This window comes from Leptonychotes weddellii, chromosome 13 (assembly GCF_054177405.1).
Source record: "Leptonychotes weddellii isolate Sample4059 chromosome 13, ASM5417740v2, whole genome shotgun sequence".
In the NCBI taxonomy this organism is placed as follows: Eukaryota; Metazoa; Chordata; class Mammalia; order Carnivora; family Phocidae; genus Leptonychotes; species Leptonychotes weddellii.
Genome location: NC_138381.1, coordinates 60,754,180 through 60,768,815, shown reverse-complemented (window position 1 = coordinate 60,768,815; position 14,636 = coordinate 60,754,180). Strand labels below are relative to the sequence as shown.

At 48.1% G+C, this 14,636-nt stretch overlaps 1 protein-coding gene across 2 annotated transcripts in view; it reads left to right on the top strand.

Annotated features, from left to right (window-relative positions):
- The first annotated feature begins 4,709 nt into the window (after positions 1 to 4,709).
- The window catches only part of OSBP2 (oxysterol binding protein 2), a 134,200-nt gene continuing 124,273 nt past the window's right edge, over positions 4,710 to 14,636 (top strand). For both annotated transcript variants that reach the window (XM_081801800.1, XM_081801799.1), the window contains exon 1: positions 4,710 to 5,386. In XM_081801800.1, the coding sequence (XP_081657926.1) occupies positions 4,710 to 5,386 (677 nt within the window). The remainder of the gene's footprint in view (positions 5,387 to 14,636) is intronic.

The window sequence follows — 14,636 nt, the reverse complement described above, 5'->3', positions numbered from 1 at the left end:
CTCTTAGCTCATACATATCCTTTCCTGGGTAAAATAAGGCACAAACTAGTCAGCATTTCTATCTGTGCCCACAAGCTTATAAGAGAATCTGTCTGGATTTTGAACGAAGACCAATGGGAACAGAGAGGCCTGGGTTTGTTTTGTTTTATTTTTGTTTTTTTTTAAACAGGCTCCACACCCAATGTGGGACTTGAACTCACAACCCTAAGATCAAGAGTTGCATGCTCTACCAACTGAGCCAGCCAGGTGCCCTGAAAGGCCTGGGTTGTTATCCAGTTAGCAATGTGACCTTGGGCTGACCTCAGGTGGAAATGGTGGCTGTGACCAGCTCTGTGCCATGAGGTTGGATCAGCTATCCCAGAGTCTTCCCACCCACAGGCCCTTCACTGATTATCACTCTTAAGCTTTTCCCGCTCCTAAGGTCTGCAGGGGCAGCCTAGCAAGGCTTCTTTTGGGGGCGGGAGGCAGCTGTCTGGGGACAAGTGTCTGGTGTCTCTGTTCTCTTATGACACAGGTGGACAGGCTTTGGGGCTAGAGAACCTTCTGTTTGAACCTGGCTCCCCATTTGTCCATGGTGTGACTCCAGGCAGGCCTTTAGCTCTGTGAACTTCGATTCCCTCTTAAGGAAACATGGGGGAATTTACAGGGTTGTTGGAAAGGTAGGAGGCGAGGTTTGTAAAAGGCCCAACATTTGTAAAACAAAAGCGTTTTGTGGTAATTTTCAAACCTATACAAAAGTGAAAGCTGAGAAAACCATATAATATACTCATGTGTACCCATCACATTGCTTTAACACTGTCAACCCCTGGCCATTCGTTGTTCCTCTGCTCCCCACCCACTTCATTTTTTAAAAAGCCATATTATTTGAAAGCAAATCCAAATATATAATTTCACCCAGAAGGACATCAGAATATATCTCTACAGATAAATCCTTTTTAAAAAATCACAATACCATTATAACACATATAACAAATAATTTCTTAATATTCCCTAAAACCCACTCTTTGTTCAATATTACCCAATTGTCCCTGAAATATATTTTTTGCAGTTGGTTAGTTTGAATCAGGATCCAAACAAGGTTCACATACTGCATCTGGTTGATATGTCTCTTAAGTCTTTTTTTTTTTTAAGATTTTATTTATTTATTTGACAGAGAGAGAGAGCACAAGCAGGGGGAGTGGCAGGCAGAGGCAGAGGGAGAAGCAGGCTCCCCGCAGAGCAGGGGGACCCTGACGTGGGACTCGATCCCAGGACCCTTGGATCATGACCTGAGCCGAAGGTAGTCGCTTAACCAACTGAGCCACCCAGGCGCCCTCTCTTAAGTCTTTTTAAAATGGATAACATTTTCCTTTTCCCATCTTTTTTTCCTAGGCCATGTATTTATTGAATATAATAGGTCATTTGAATATAGATTTTCCTATTTTGTGAATTTGACTGATTGACTCCTTGGGTCACTCAGCATGTTCCTCTGTCCCCTGCATTTCTTTTACACCGATCAGGCTGCAAGCTGGATTAGGTTCAGGTTTAGGGGCTTTTTTGGAGATAAGAGGAGGGGAGAAGTAAAATTACTTCATATCTGTTTCCTACTGGGTCACATCCAGAGGCACATAATGTCCTGTCATTGCATTTTTGGTGATGGAAGATAGATCTGTAGATTCAGCTGATGTCAGTCTGATCAGTTCTTTATGAAGTTCCCCATTTACCCCATCACTTAGAAGTTTTGATAATCGTTGCCTGGACCCATTATTTCATTTAGGGTTGCCAAAAGATGACCTTTTCTTCTAATTTTATTATTCCTTCTGCATTCATTAGTCAGTTCTTTTCTAAAGATTTTCCCCCCATAAACTCTTTGGTTACTATAGATAGAATTTGTATAAGAAAGGAAGGATACAGACTTAATATCAGTTTTCAGAATAATGAATTGGTCCTGGTCATCAAAGGCAACCAATGAAGTTTTGTTTTGTTTTGTTTTGATTTATGCAACTTTAGGAATTTGTGGATCAAACTTATAGATCTTCATATATTTGATGTTTTGACCCATTGTAATCATTATTCTTGTGGATGTTCAAGCTGTCCCGTCCTTGGCCTGTGAAAGCCCCTTTGAAGTTGGCTTCTAAGTCCTTAATGGCCTCTTTACTTTCTGGAGGTGACACAATGTCTCAGGCAGGCTCATCTTGCATATTTTTTGCTCCAGACTTGGAGACATCCATTTCTCCAGCAGGTGGAATCTGGCATTTTAAATTTAAAAAATCTCCCAGGAGATCCCAGTGCCCAAGAGGCTCACTTTCTGTAGGATATAGGGTATTCCTGATTGTGTGGTGTCCACCTAGCTCCCTGTTTCATCTCCTGCCCTGCTCTTTCAAATATGTTGAGCTCTTTGTTACTTCTCAGACAAGGTGTTCTCTCCTGATTTGGGGCTTTGTGCATGCTGATTCCTTTGCCTTGAATGCCGCTCCACTCCCTGCCCCTCTGACTCAGTGCAAACCTTGCCCTTTCTGTGATACCTTCTTCACTCACTCTGGCAGCTGACTTAGATCCTATTATCCATTTATTGCAGCAGTCAAAACATATCATTAAACTTTTAATAGTTGGCTTCCTTCCTTGGGTTGCAAACACATCTGGCACATACCTAGCCAGCACTGAGCTTTTCCCATTGTTGTGGCTGTTTTCCAAGCCTATTAATCTTGGTCTCATCTCTTTCTGCTCTGGCCTCTGTTTAATTCATTTCACGAACATTTCACAGAGCACCCCTCTAGTTATATAACTAGAGAATAGGTACGGGAGCATCTACTATGCCAAATGTGCTTTACATACATGATTTTATTACTCTCAACTGGTGAGGTAGGGATTATTATCCTCATTTTACAGATGAGCAAGAGGAAGCTCAGTGAGGTGGCTGAAGGTCCCATAGCTAGGGAGTGGCTGGGCTGGGATTTCCATAGTGGATCTGACGCCAAAGCCCAAGATTTTCCCTTCACATCATTGTCCATCAAAGTGTGGTCAATGATCCACCCACATCAGAAACCCTGGGGAGGGTTTCTGGGGGAGCGCATTAAAATGCATGCTCCTGGATTCCACCCCAGACCTACTGACTCAGAATCCTAGGAAGATGCAGATGGAAAACTGAATTTCCAATAAGCTTCCTTGGGATGAACTGAAACAATTATTATTACTTTTTGAATAGGTGAAACACACACACTTAAAACATTCCAAAGGTTCAAAGGGTGTAAGTGAAGAGCAGGCACCCCAACTCCATCCCCCAGCTGCCCAGTTCTCAGAGACAACCACTTTTCCTTGACTCAAACTGAGACCATCTTTGTATTTACATGATATACCAAGATAGGCAGGTCTCTGCACTCCCGAGCTCACAAAAATCTGCAGGTAAGACCACCATTCAGGGGCAAGTGCCCCAGGAAAGGGTCTCAGTCACCAGCAAAGATGCCAAGGAGTTCTGTTTGGGGAGTGCCTGCACCACCTGTTTCTAGGACATTCCAGCATGCTGGGCTCAGGCTATCACTTTGTGTAGGAGGCTGGTCCCTGCACAGGCAGTCTTGTCACAAGCAAAGATCAGGAAAGAACAGTGGGCAAAGGGAGCGTAAGACTCGTTAGGATGAGTAGAGGGGAGCCTGCACAGAGGTCTAGAGATGAAAGGGTCTGGGTGGGAGGCCCAAAGCCAACATTTCCACTTGTATTTTCCATTATTTGTGGTAACCATCGACCTTTCCCTTTAGGATAGTCTTTAAAATATTTAACCTTTCTGGGATCACAGACTCCTTTGGGAATCTCATGAAAACCGTGGACTTTCTCCCTAGAAAATTGCACAGACACATAAAACTCAGCAGACGATTGCAGAAGCTTCATAGACTGCCAGCCAGGATTACCCAGGGATATCCAGGAGGTCCAAGTTAAGAACTCCGCTTTCAGATGTCCCTTGTTATACTTAAAACGCCCGGTTTACAAAAACTCCATATTCGTTTAAAGAGCCTGAACTATGTCGCCACTTGGCAGCGAAGTGCCGGGTCATGAACTAGAGGCCAGCCTGCTCAGGAGGTGGAGGCGTTGGTGACTTCGGCCACTGAGCTTGATCCTCGAGTAAGGACCCACAGACAGGTAATGGCTCCCATGGGGGGCGGTGGGCGTCCTCCTCAGCTTTTAGCGTCATCCGGCTGGGCCCCGGTGCTTCGGGAGCATTTTGTGGTTTCCGAACGCGGCACCTGCTCCCCCACACCGCGATCTCCTGGGTTTCGGAGAGGGAACCCACCCCGGACTGGGGAGCGCCGGCGCTGGGCTCGGCCGGCAGAGCTGCGCTGCGAGCCGGCGGGCTCCGCATTCGTCATTGTTCCCCCAGCGCCTGGCACGGGCTGGGAGGCAGGCAGCGAGGGTGGCCTAAAGCGCGCCGTCCCTTCCGCGTCGCCCGCCCACGAAGCTCTAGCGCCACAGGTGTTTCCAGGGCGCCTTCCAAGGGCCAGACCTGAGCCGGGCGCTGGCGACACACGGGAGGGACAGAGGTCCAGCTCCGGCCCGCTGCGCGCGGGAAGGACAACAGCCGGCTGGCGCTGGCGGCTCGGGGCGCACGGGGCCGCGAGGAGACCTGCGCGCGCCCCCGCCCCGCGCCGCGCGCTCGTGACGGCGCCCCCGGCCCCGCCCCCGGCCTCCGCCTCCCGCTTCCCCCTCCCCGCGACTCGGCCGCGCTCCGGTCGGCGGGCTCTATGGGGAAAGCGGCCGCTCTGTGCCGAGGCGGCGGCTGTGGCGGCCGCACCCGCGGACTCTCGTCGCTGTTCACGGTTGTCCCCTGCCTGTCCTGCCACACGGCGGCGCCGAGCATGAGCGCTTCCACGCCTGGCCCCGGGCCGGAGCCCAAGCCCCAGCCCAAGCCCCAGCCTCAGCCCCAGCAAGTGCCGAAGCCCGAGCGGCAGCCGGTGTCGGAACAGGTGTCGGAGCCCGTTTCTGAGCCGGTGCCAAGACTGGAGCCTGAGAAGACGTCCGAGCCAAGGCCAGAGTCCAAACAGGGAACGGAACTGCTGCTGGGTTTGGGGCGGGGGTCAGGGCCCCGGCCAGAGTTGGGCTCCAGTGTAGGGGCTGGGCCCTGCCCCAAGGCCTCATCAGAGCAGCTGCCGGCCCTGGGGCCAGTCGTGGGGAGCGCGCCCTGGACCAAACCCGAGCCGGGGTCGCTGCCGGCGTCAAAGCCCCCGCCCCTGCTGCGACCCGGACAGGTGAGGGCGTCTCTTGGGGTTCCAATGTCAGGGACTGGCGCGACCTCCGCTGCGCCCAAGGTCTTACTGCCTCTGGACAGCTTCAAGGGCTGGCTGCTCAAATGGACCAACTACCTGAAAGGCTACCAGCGCCGTTGGTTCGTGCTCAGCAATGGTCTGCTGTCTTACTACAGGTATGGACGTGCCACACTGGGGCATCTGAGGTTGGAGGGTGGTGATGTTGCAGTGATGGTGACAGAGGGTGTGTGGGGTTGGAGGACACTGCCACTAGCTTAGGGATGTTTGGGAACATGGACTTTAGCGGGAGAAATAATATCTCTGACTAACCTCCAAGGGCTGGGGGTCCTGACCTCTGACAGGGGAGCCCCCAGTGGACAAGACCCCTGACCAGCTTGGGTTTCAGGAGTGAGTGGGGAGGTGGAGTGAGAGAGTGATCTGGGGCCTCAGGGCCCCTCTGGTCTTGGGGGTAGTGGAACCTTGGGGCAGCCAACCAGTGTCAGTTCCCCAGTCTTTGATTCTGGTTCAGGAGCTAAGATCATTGTGTTAGGGATTGAGGGGAACAATCACCTTGTTCAGTCCTTGGAACCCACTGGCAGCAGTCCAGATGTATCAGATACAGCACCTGCGTTTTAGGGGCCCATCTTAGCATTCTGTGGAGAACCAGAAGCATCCCACTGGCACCTTCCTTATTGCAGAAGCAGCATGGGATTCAAAATTGAAGTCCAGTGGTGAGATAGCTAGTACTAGCTGCCCGATGAAAGGGAGAAAGATACCAGAGGCTTCTCTCTTTTCTAACTGGCTAGTGCCTTAGTATGTTTCCTGGGGATGGTTGGTTTCAACTTTGAGATCTCAGGTCACCCTACGCCATTTGTTCTCAAACATGAGCCGGTATCAGAATTCCCTGAAGGACTTGTTGAAACATAAAGTACTTGCCTCTCTGCCGAGTTTCTGATGCGGTGGGTCTAGGAGGACCTGAGCTTTGACATTTCTCACAAGTTCCCAGATGCTGCTGCTCTGGACCACGGTCTGAGAAGCACTGCTCCATTGTCTTTGCAGACAGGAGGGCCCTGCCTTGCTGTTTGGTGAAACTCAGGTCACCTTGGTCACTTCACTTGGCCAGGCAGTATCCTTTCAGGTTGCTCACTATAGGGTTTGTAGGATCCTTCCTCGCCTTTTTGGAACACAGCTTCTGGAGGATGGTTGAGTCTATGATGCCCCTGACAATTGGGGAGCTCCACTGAACTTAAATGATGGTTTCCACTCCCAAATGGGGACCACTGTCATTAATTCCTGGCAGGGGAGAAAACTGACAAGTATTTCTCATGTGCCTTTCTCATGTGGTATCTTGGTGCCCCTCAGCCCACTCAGCTGCACCCTCCAGATCACACAGAACATAGCATTCTTATAGTTAGGCAACCAAACAAGAAATGATTCTTTTCCAAAGGGTGTTTTTATCCCACTTACCATTCTCTGTCAGGTGTGTAAACATTTCACCAAGACATGCAGTGGTAGGGATCATCTGTGATTTGCTATAAATGTGTCACTGTCGGCTGTGGACCACACACTCTTTTTTATATTACATTCACTTCATCCTCACAACCACACTGTGAGGTGGGCTCCAGGATTGTCGAGGGATTCTGAGGTTTGACAGGAGGATGTAGCTTGTCGGAAGTCACTGGCCCCATCGGCAATGGGGAGAGATTCTGACCTGGGCCTGTTGTACCCACAGTCTGTGCCTGTCCCAGATCTGTGTCCTAATGCCCACTTTCTCGAGTTCACATTGTTATCTGTATTTACCAGGTACGACTAACCTAGAGGGGTCAAGGTAATGTTTATGAGTATAGGGTCCCACAGTTCTAGCGGAAGTAAAACCTGATCTCATGCACTTTTCTTTTGTTTTATTCTAATAGAAAGAGCAAAGGTTTACCAATTTCTTTTCTCTAAAATAACTGTGTGTAGACAGTTGGCATTTCAAGGTTATCTCAAATGTGCAGATTCTCTGGGCAGCAAGAAAAATTCTTATTGCTTGCTGATAAGGTTGTGGGCACAGATACTGGTTTGGGGGGATGAAGGGGTTGGGAGCAAGTTTCTTGTGTGTGTGCTTGCACAATCCAGCTCGGTTGCTTTGTTTTTGGACATTTCTAGACTCCAAGGTGGGCAGAACTGTTGCTTGACTTGTCTGGGTGGAATGAATGATTCCCAACATTAGGACAGCCCTGTGCCATCATTTAGTCCTATGTGAGTCTTTCCATGAATATGTCCTCATTCCCATTTTAGAGGAAAGGAAACCGAGACCAAACGAACAAACCTTCCATGGCTCGCCCAGAGGCACCTCACTTGTGGGTGGCTCCCAGATGCCAGGGGAGATGGGTGAGTCTCCAAGTGCAGAAGAGGCCCCTCTGAGGTGGAGCCCAAACTGCCACTTCTTTCTTGTACCCCGTTGTGCCTTTTGGAGGACCCTTTGGTCTGCCCCTCCTTGTGCTTCTCAGTACTTCAGTTGTTTGACACTGCTCTCCTGTCCCTGCTTCTGGTCTGAATCCCGCCTTCTAGACCAGACAGGGCCATCCTGCCTGCTGGGGTCAAGGACGGAGTGCCCTCCAGCCCTGTGGGTCATAGTTCTGATGGCAGCAGGGTGGGTTATGTGGGCTCTGTCTGTTCCCGGTGCTGTACATATGTGTTCTCTTCTTACCCTGTCTGGAACCCCAGCTCTCAGTGGTTCTTTTTTTCTTTTTTTTAAGATTTTATTTATTTATTGGACACAGAGGGAGTGAGCACAAGCAGGGAGAGTGGCAGGCAGAGGGAGAGGGAGAAGTAGGCTCCCCACTGAGTAGGAAGCCTGACATGGGGCTCGATCCTAGAACCCTGGGATTATGACCTGAGCTGAAGGCAGATGCTTAACCAACTGAGCTACCCAGGTGCCCCTCTCAGTGGTTCTCCAAGTGTGTGTGGCCAGAAGAGTGGCAAAATTCAAGTGCTTGTGAGCTGAAGACAGAGAGAATTTTTATTCATGATCTCTCTCCCTTAGGGGCCAGGTAGAGCCAGGTTTAACCTGGTAGGGTGATGCGCCTGGTGGAGAAGAAATCAGAGCCATTTCCCTTGCAAGCTTCCCTTTTGGAAAGACCACTCTAATTTTATTTTATTATTCTTTTTTTTAACTAAGTGAAGCCTGGTGTTCAGAGAAATATCTTCAGAGAAAATGTGGGCACATATTTCTTGTGCTCTCTCCCCTCTCCCATCCTCCAGCCTGCCCCACTCTGGGGTAACCACCATCCCAAATTTATGTCACTGTCCTCTTTCTTTCCTTTTTATTCAGTTTTATCGCATCTATATGCAATTTTAAAAGCCCCATAGTTTTCATTTCAACCATTTTTAACTTTATAAAAAAGGGTATTGTACAATATATGATTTGGGGGGACTTATTCTGATGGCTTTATAACAGTCCAGGACGTGAGTGTGTCACTTTTTATTTATGCATTCTCCTCTCGATGGCTGACCATGACAGTTCTTGTACACATGCAGGAGATTCTCTTGGGTGAAATTGCTGGGTTGTAGGAATGTGAAGGTTCACCTTACATAATGCCAAACTGTTTTCCAAAGCAGTTGTACCAATGTATACTCCCACCGGCAGTTAATAGATTTTATGGATCTATATCCTTTGCAACACTTGCTGTTGTCTGCATTGATGGGTGTACTATGGTGTCTCGTAGTCTTGACCTGAATTTCTATCCCCATTATTTGTACCTTAATGGAAAATCAGTGGAGGTTTAGATTAGAATTTCTCTGTTATGTGTGGCTTTCTCAGGTACTTCCGCCCTGGATTTTGCTTGAGAAACTCATTTGATCACTTAAGTTTATTCTAAAGGAGAAGGTACCTAGTGCCAACAGCTGGGCTTGGTAACAGTCCTATTATCAGGATTAAAAAAATGCTCTTTGTAAATATTGTCACATATAGAAACCCATTTCGGGGAAGTATTGGTAACTGTTGGCAGGTTTTTACTTCTTTCCAACAATGTGCTAGGAATCTAAATAAATACAGGAGATGAGATTCTTATTCTATTGCTGACATGCTTAGTCATATGTCTCTTTGGACACAAACAAAGAGAATGTGGTCTTTTGGTTATTAGTTCCCATTTAAAAAAATTTATCCCCAGTTCTTATCTCATAGAGAACATGTGATTACATGTTACATTAAGGAAAAATTCATAAGTGATGGGGAATTTTCAAAGGTATCGCTTCAGCAAGTTCTTAGGGCTAGAGTTTTCCACGCATGAGCTTTCTCCACATTAATGACAACATTGATTTGGTTAAGCAAAATTCTGTTTTGTTTATACCAGTTGCCTATTTGGTGACACTATAAATGATGTTTGTTTCCCAGCAAACGATTTCAAACAGAAGCATTTGTTTTAATTTATTTGTTGTTCAGACTGATCTACGGCAGGTAGGCATAGCTAGGCCAGTTAGCAAGGAAGTCTTCAAAGAAATTAGCCTGGGTCTGTAAGAAAGAAGACTTCGGTCAAGTAAGAGTAAATTTTGAAAGTCTTCTGGCTGAGGAAGACCACTGAACATGTGGTGAGCTGGGCCCATTGTGGGGTGGTACCAAGTCAGGTAAGAGAAGTTGGCACACCAAGACCTCTTTGACTCTAGGATGGATCATGTACTCATTCTTCCGGTGAGACCATCTCTCAAAGGCAAATTCTCATGGAGACGGGCTGCCAGGAAATAGTAGTGTTCTCAACATCACTTTAGGTAATACTCAAAGGACGGGGATGGGAAAGACTCTCCAGTTGCAAAGTGTCCCTGAGGATGCAAGTCTGCAGGTTAAGCCACTGGGGTCTCCACCCTAGAAGATGGTGGCCTTATCATATTGGATTCAGCTTTACTTTAAAATATCATCCAGTGTTTCATACTATAAGACCATTAGGAGGCTGAAAAGGAATGCACAGGCTGATAACGTGTCCACATTTGCTTGAAGTGTATTTTCTTAACATTTAGCAGAAGGGTGTGGCAAAGAGGTTGTGAGTGGATTGGCAGCATATTTTGGAGGAACCCAGTACACACCAATGTTCTTAGCAAGGTCTAGTGACACCGATTGTAATTTTCCGCACCAATCCTGTTCCTTCTGCTAACTTTTCTCTTTCTATGAATAGCTGAAAACCTCTGAGCCATGCTTGCTGCCTCCTCCTTCTCTATTCTGACATCAGATGGAATTGCGAGCCCTGCCTGTCTTTCTCCTCTAGTCCCTCCTCTCCGTTCCTAGGGCCACATTGTGGTTCAGGTCTGCCTTCCACTGGCGTCCCAGCTTCCAGCCCCTGTGCTGGACAGTGCGTCCCCACTGTGGTGCTAGCTCCCCACCCAATGGCCCTGGACTTGCCTTGTCTTCTCCAGGCTTCTTTTTCAACAGTTGCGTCCCTTATGTTGTTCATACATCCCTCCCTGCATTGGTTTTCTCCTGTTTGAAATACCCACAGTGGCCCCTGACTGATCCAAGGGCCATTGTCTTCCTTCTCTGGGAGCCACACACGCACAGGGTGCCCGTGTGGGCATCTCTGCAGACAGCTTTTGTACAAAAGGAACACCATGGCCAAGTTCAGCATCTTCTTTGTATTCCGCATGGAGCCTGGCAGGTGCTTTGCTGTTGATATGTTCTCAGTAGCTTGGCTAATCTGAATGGAAGAGTGAGTGAATGAATGAGAATTGCCTGCAATTTTATGAGATTTCAGGGAGCCAAGTAGGTTAATGCCAAACTTGGGTTTTTCTTAATTTGTTTTCAGTTTCAAAAACTTGTTTGCTCGAATGAGATTGGGATGATAAGTGGGAGATTGCCGGCTGAAGCCTTTAGTGCCAGAAAAGCTATAGTTATGAAATGCAGATTATCTGGATATATTATGTTGACAGATTCAACTGTGTTGAAGTAGGCTCTTCAGTGAAACAGTAGCCTCTTTCTGTGGTCCTACTTTCATATTTCCATAGGGTTGCAAGTGTTTGTGCTTATGGTCTGTATATACCTAGGATGACTTTTCACTTTGTAAAGTGTGGTGGTCGTTGGAGGAATGGGGAACGAAAGTAAAGCTTTAAAAGGGCTTTTCTTGATCTTATAGCTCCTTCAACTAGTTTCCTGTGCACCGGAAGGTTTGCTTTTGCAGGCCCTCCATGTGCAAGACCCTGTGGGAAGCAGGCCATGGATCAGAGGTGATGCCTCCACCCTAAAACATTAGATCCAATCAAATAACAGGCCCTCACATCTGTGGGGTTCTCTGCAGATGTCAGAGCGATTTCCAGTTCACGGTTTCAGTGAGGAGTGCAGGCCAGGAGCATTGTTCCGATATATGGAGGAAGGAAGTGGGAGTTCACGGATGGCACCAAGGGGCAGCTCATGGACTCCACGCACCTCTTTGTGGGGGAGACCTCTTGCTGGGGACCTGTGTTGGGATCTCTAAGACTAACCCTCTAGGTTCCATAAGGAGCCAGGAGGACTCCTAGGACTCAGCATCTATCCGTGTTCACAGCTGTGCTTTATTACAGTAAAAGGGGGCAAATCACCATCAGCAAAAGGAAGAAGGGCATGGGGTGAAGTCTGGGGAAACCACGCACGAGCTTCTGAGGGTCCTTTCCCAGTGGAGTCACACAGGACATGCTCAGTTCCTCCTCAATGAGTTGTGACAACACGTGTGAAATGTTACCAGCCAGGGAAGCTCATCAGAGACTTGGTGGCCATGGTTTTTACTGGGGGGCTGACCATGTGGGCACCGTCTGCCTGGCATATACCCACCGTCCAGATTGCCAGAATGAAAGCAGGTATTCAGCGTAGACCGAGATTTTGTGTGAGTAGTTTAGGCACAGTGAGCCACCTTTAGCAGTTAGCGAGTGGGGGGAGCCCTCTCGAAACCCAGACTCCCAGATGCCAGCCCAGGGCAAATCTTTCAAAGGATAAGTGGCCTCAGCCCAGCTGTGTTAATTCTTTTCTGCATAGCTCTGACCTCCTTCCTCCTTGCAGACTTCAGTGATGTCAGGCACAGGGAAGGGCCAACACTCACTCCGGTTCAGGGAGAGTGAGTGCTTACATTTGGCTTTGAGTGGCAGAGTGGCTTCTTACTGCCTATCAGAGAAAACACATGCCAGTCTTGCAGGATATGGGCATGGCCTGCTGCTCTGTGTGCTTGAGGGCCTTCTCTTCGGAGCCTCCGGCCACAGTGGTTGTCCCTTTATTGTTTCGTAGACACTTTTGTCATCTAGACCTTCCCTGAGACCCTTTGGTGACTTGATTTTGCACATGACTGCAGTGCACTTGCCACATGTTCTTCCTTCCTCTGCAAGTACTTTTGTGCCTTTGATGGAATGTCTGATGTGAGTTCTTCAGCTTGTGCCTTCTTTGGGGAGGGTCTGTTAATCCAAGATTGGGGCCTGATGAACAGTCCGGAACATTTGTGACAGTAAGCATTATACCAGCTTTGGGTGTATCATTTATTGAGGGCCAACAATCTATAACGTAGTGTGGGAGATGGACATGCATACCATCCATCATAAAACCACTGCGTGGAGGAGGAAGGGGAGGAGGGATATCCATACGCATCCTGGCCATTCAGTAAAAGGCCAGCAGGTTCAGACACAGTGCCATGGGGGAGCTCGCAGGGAGCTGGGTATTCAAGCATGCCCCTCCCATGCCTCCTATAGTCTTCTGGGGTATAGTTGGCAAACTGTGTCAGGAAAGAAAGACAGGTCTGTGAAAAGGGTGTGGGGTTCCTTAACCCAGATCAATGTCTGCTTATCCTAGGAGGAGAGAAATACACTCCACTGTAAACTGACATACAGGGAGTAGGAGATGGTAAGAAACACCCTGAATAGAATTGAAATTGGCAGCTTTGATGTGTGGGGAATCACACACATACCAGGTGTCACCACACAAAGATGTGGCTTTAAGAGGCTCCTTTCATAATCAGACACATGAAGCAAACTGTCGATGAGTTTCAGGGTCATGCTGGGTACTCTATGTTTTTTTCTTTTACATGGGACTCTTTCCCGCGTCTGTTTCCATTCTTAAGAGTCCTGATCACTAAGCTCCACTCGTCTTGACACCTCATCACATGCTCAACCACACCTCCGCGCACTGAAGGCCGATTTAACAATCTTGACTCACACCATTTGATCTGCATTGCTGGGCCATTGCCTAAACCAAGAAGAGGGCTATTGGCATTGCTGAGCTTGCATAGGACACTGCCAGATTGTGTTGTCCTTTGAAGCTGCAGTAGGTACTGTCTTCCCGAAATACAGCGTGTGGCCTTCCTGGGCTCACCCCTCACTGCCCTGCCCAGCTGGGTGCCCCGTCCCTCTCTCCCTCTCTTTTGATACCTGGGCCTTGACCCATCTTCTGCCTAATTTGCTTTATTCCCCCTCTGCACACCACATGCCCTTCAGACTCCCCTTCAGATCTCTGCACCAGCCATCCTTTCAGCCAGGAGATCCCCTCTTCATTGCTACCAACGTCCTAGCTGACAGTCTTAATTCCAAGTCATCTCAGGAGAACCTGCCTGCGTTCCTCTGCAATGAGCTGAGCTGGCAGAGCTGTCCTTCCTCTGATGCCCTTTTGTGTATTATGTATTTGGCCGTGCACCCCTATTAGCAGGATGTTGGTTTGTCTCCCTCCTTTAGGTTAACATCCGGCTCCTCCCTGCCAGAGCCTGGGGCTGTGTCTTCCCACTGAGGGCTCCCCTGGGGTGCTGGGCATAGTGCCTTCTACTTAGTAGATTCTCAAATTTCAGTGAAGTCCTTTTTTAAAATAGAAGACACTTTGTCATTTTAATCTTTTTACATGTTATAAAGACCCAACATACAGGCTGAACTATTGCAGCAGCCCATGGGGAGGCACTGACTTGCCAGGAGAATCGAGTGGCCACAGAAGCTACACATTGCTCAGATTTTTAGCTCCTTTTCTGAGGCTTAGCATGAGCCAGGACATGTGACAGTATTGACAACTCATTGTACTCATTTGTATTTAAAACTCTTCAGTATGAAGCATTTTAAACATCTATAAGAGTAGACAATAGTGGGACGCCTGGGTGGCTCAGTCGGTTAAGCGGCTGCCTTCGGCCCAGGTCATGATCCCAGGGTCCTGGGATCGAGTCCCATATCGGGCTCCTTGCTCAGTAGGGAACCTGCTTCTCCCTCTCTCTCCCTCTGCTTGTGCTCTGTCAAATAAATAAAATCTTTAAAAAAAAAAAAAAAAAGAGTAGACAATAGTATAACAAACCCCTGTGCACCCATTACCCAGTTTCAACAATTACTAACTTTCTGGCCAATCTTATTTCGTCTCAATCCCCCACCTGCCAATACCATTTCAAAGTGAATCCCAAATATCACATTTCACCTGTGAATGTTTCAGTTTGTATCTCTAGAGGATAAGGATTTTTTTTTTTTAAGATTTTATTT